Consider the following 2,382-nt stretch of genomic DNA (forward strand, 5'->3'; position numbering starts at 1 on the left):
GTGATCTCTGGCTTCTTTATTTTCTAGTCACTTCCACCTGGAAGGAGAGAATTGAAATTGGCCTATTGCCCCACACACACCATACATGGGGGACAAGCATTGCTTGATATTCTAATGTGAAGTGACCCCATTCTTGGTACTTGCCTTTCCTTATGGGAGTTGTTTCCCCTGTTTACATAGTGAAGGGACTGAAGCAGAGACTGATGGAGCTGGGATTACAGCTGAACCAAATCATAACAGCTTGGGAATATTTTGTTTGTTTTCTTTTGTTTTCAGCATCTTTCTGCCAGTTCCGGCCACCTCCCTTCCTCTGGGGACATGCTGAATTCAGCAAGTCCAGCTCTATCAGTTCTGCCCCCTGAGCCCATTGGTTTCTGGTCATCTGATAAAGCCTCTGCTGCAGGCAGGACCTGCCTCCTTCCCTCCTCCCAGCACACTTGCAACCAAAGCTGAATATTGCTGTTCTGGGGCTTCCTTCCAGCCTTACGATTCAGCTCACCATCTTCAGCTACCTGGGTCATGGCTTTGCTATTCTTCTTGATCCTTGGTGAGTATTTTTGCTCCTTTTGGTCTAGGTTTCAGAATATTCTGGAACTTTGATTGGGGGAATTCTCTCCTTGCCCATCTGGTGCAGATCTAGGTATCATTCAAGGAAAGGCTCTTCCTTGCTCTCCTCCTTTCTCTATATCTGGCAATTATTCTAAGTCCCCAAAGCCACTTAATCTATACCCAATTTATAATCCACCTTGATTACCAGAAAATTTCCTATTTTCCTATATTTGCACTAACACACTTGTAACAATTTATCCCATTGCCTTATCACATAAATTTTCCTAAATGCACTATTTATAGAAAGACAAATAAAGGGACCAAGGTTAGCAGCAGATAAAGCAAGAAAAGGAAGTAGAACTGCAGGACAAACAACTTTCATTTATCATATTGTACAATTTCCTTTCAAATGTGTTTCATATAATGTTTCCCTAGTTTTTCCCAGTTTCTTATTGCTTAGATTAATTTAGAGTAAATGGGGATTTTGGAATCAAAGAGATCTGAGTTTCAATCCTTGCTCTTTGATTTCTTAGCTGTCTGAATTTTAAAGTTACTGTATCTCTCTGAAATCTCATTCTCATCTATGAAATAAAGATAATGGTATGTTCCTCAGACGTTTTTTAGGCACATTTTCACAAGATAAGAGTGCCTGCTAGGTCCCTTCCCTAATAAATCACATCCATTTTAATTATCTTGATGATCCAGTACATCACTGAAGCCCACACTGGTTTCTCAGTTGGACACTTGTGTGCTCTATGCGGGGTGCTGGCCACATGCTTAAACATCTATATACCCCTTATATCACCTAACAGATAGTCCCACCCATTATGTAAAGGTTTATTGGAACACGGCCATGCTCATTCATTTATATATATATGGCTGCACTAATGCTACAATGACAGAGTCGAGTAGTTAAAACAGACTATATGGCCCACAAAGCCTAAAATATTTACAATCTGTCCCTTTACAGAAGAAGTTTGCTGACCCTGGTCTAAATGCAGTGTCAGTGAACACAGACATATCCTGCCATTTTTCCCTATGCTCTGTGCTGCTTCCCATGACATTTTTATCTTCCCCAACCAGTGTGTCTGCCCAGAGGCCTCCAACATTCTTTCCTTTTGATTCCAGATACTGCATCACCACACTTTTACTTTAGGAGGTAATCACCAATCAGTCTAATTGACTAGAATAGAAAACCAAATCCATCCATGACTGGGGTAGAGCCATCATCAGATGTAAAGGGAACATGATGGGTCAGTTAGCTATGGTAGAACTGGTTTTGTGGTTCCTAGTCAGTGCCCATGTGTCCTTTGAGACTGGTCATTCCAGGAAGAAAAGGTCCCAACAAGGACTAACTTTGGAAGCTGCATATCTACCACTCTAACTGTCCCACAAAGTTTGGCAAAAGCTTTCTAGAGAGTTGCATTTTTGAACAAAGCCTTGGAAATTGACTACATGATCTCATTCACTTCTCTCTTTTTTCCTCAGCCTTTTGCACTGGACTTGGCCTCTTAGGTAAGATTTTTGGGTTCCTAAGAGGGAGGACTTTAAGCTCTAGAGAGTGGAAATTCTGAAACTTCTTTGGGCCATGGAGAGAGCCTCTGGTTCAAAACAGCCCAAGTAGATTTCTTTTCTGGTTTCCCAACCCACCCACTCAGTCTTATGTGGGTAAATTTCCACATAAGAAAAAAGTTGGGTGGTTTATCTTGCAAGGGGATTCCTCTCCACTTGGCTTCTGTGACCCAAGGCTCTTGGCCACATCTATGTAGCAGATGGCTTTGTTTCAGGCTCAGAAGACACCTCACCCCCTGGGAAAAAAATTTCCTTTTGTCC

The 2,382-nt window shown here is 41.8% G+C and overlaps 1 protein-coding gene across 1 annotated transcript in view; it reads left to right on the top strand.

The window, feature by feature from the left end:
• The first annotated feature begins 519 nt into the window (after positions 1-519).
• The window catches only part of CD5L (CD5 molecule like), an 8,757-nt gene continuing 6,894 nt past the window's right edge, over positions 520-2,382 (top strand). Inside the window, exons 1-2 of the mRNA XM_007458043.1 lie at positions 520-547; positions 2,038-2,064. Coding sequence (XP_007458105.1) covers positions 520-547; positions 2,038-2,064 — 55 coding nt within the window. The remainder of the gene's footprint in view (positions 548-2,037; positions 2,065-2,382) is intronic.

This window comes from Lipotes vexillifer, unplaced genomic scaffold (assembly GCF_000442215.2).
Source record: "Lipotes vexillifer unplaced genomic scaffold, Lipotes_vexillifer_v1.1 scaffold238, whole genome shotgun sequence".
In the NCBI taxonomy this organism is placed as follows: Eukaryota; Metazoa; Chordata; class Mammalia; order Artiodactyla; family Lipotidae; genus Lipotes; species Lipotes vexillifer.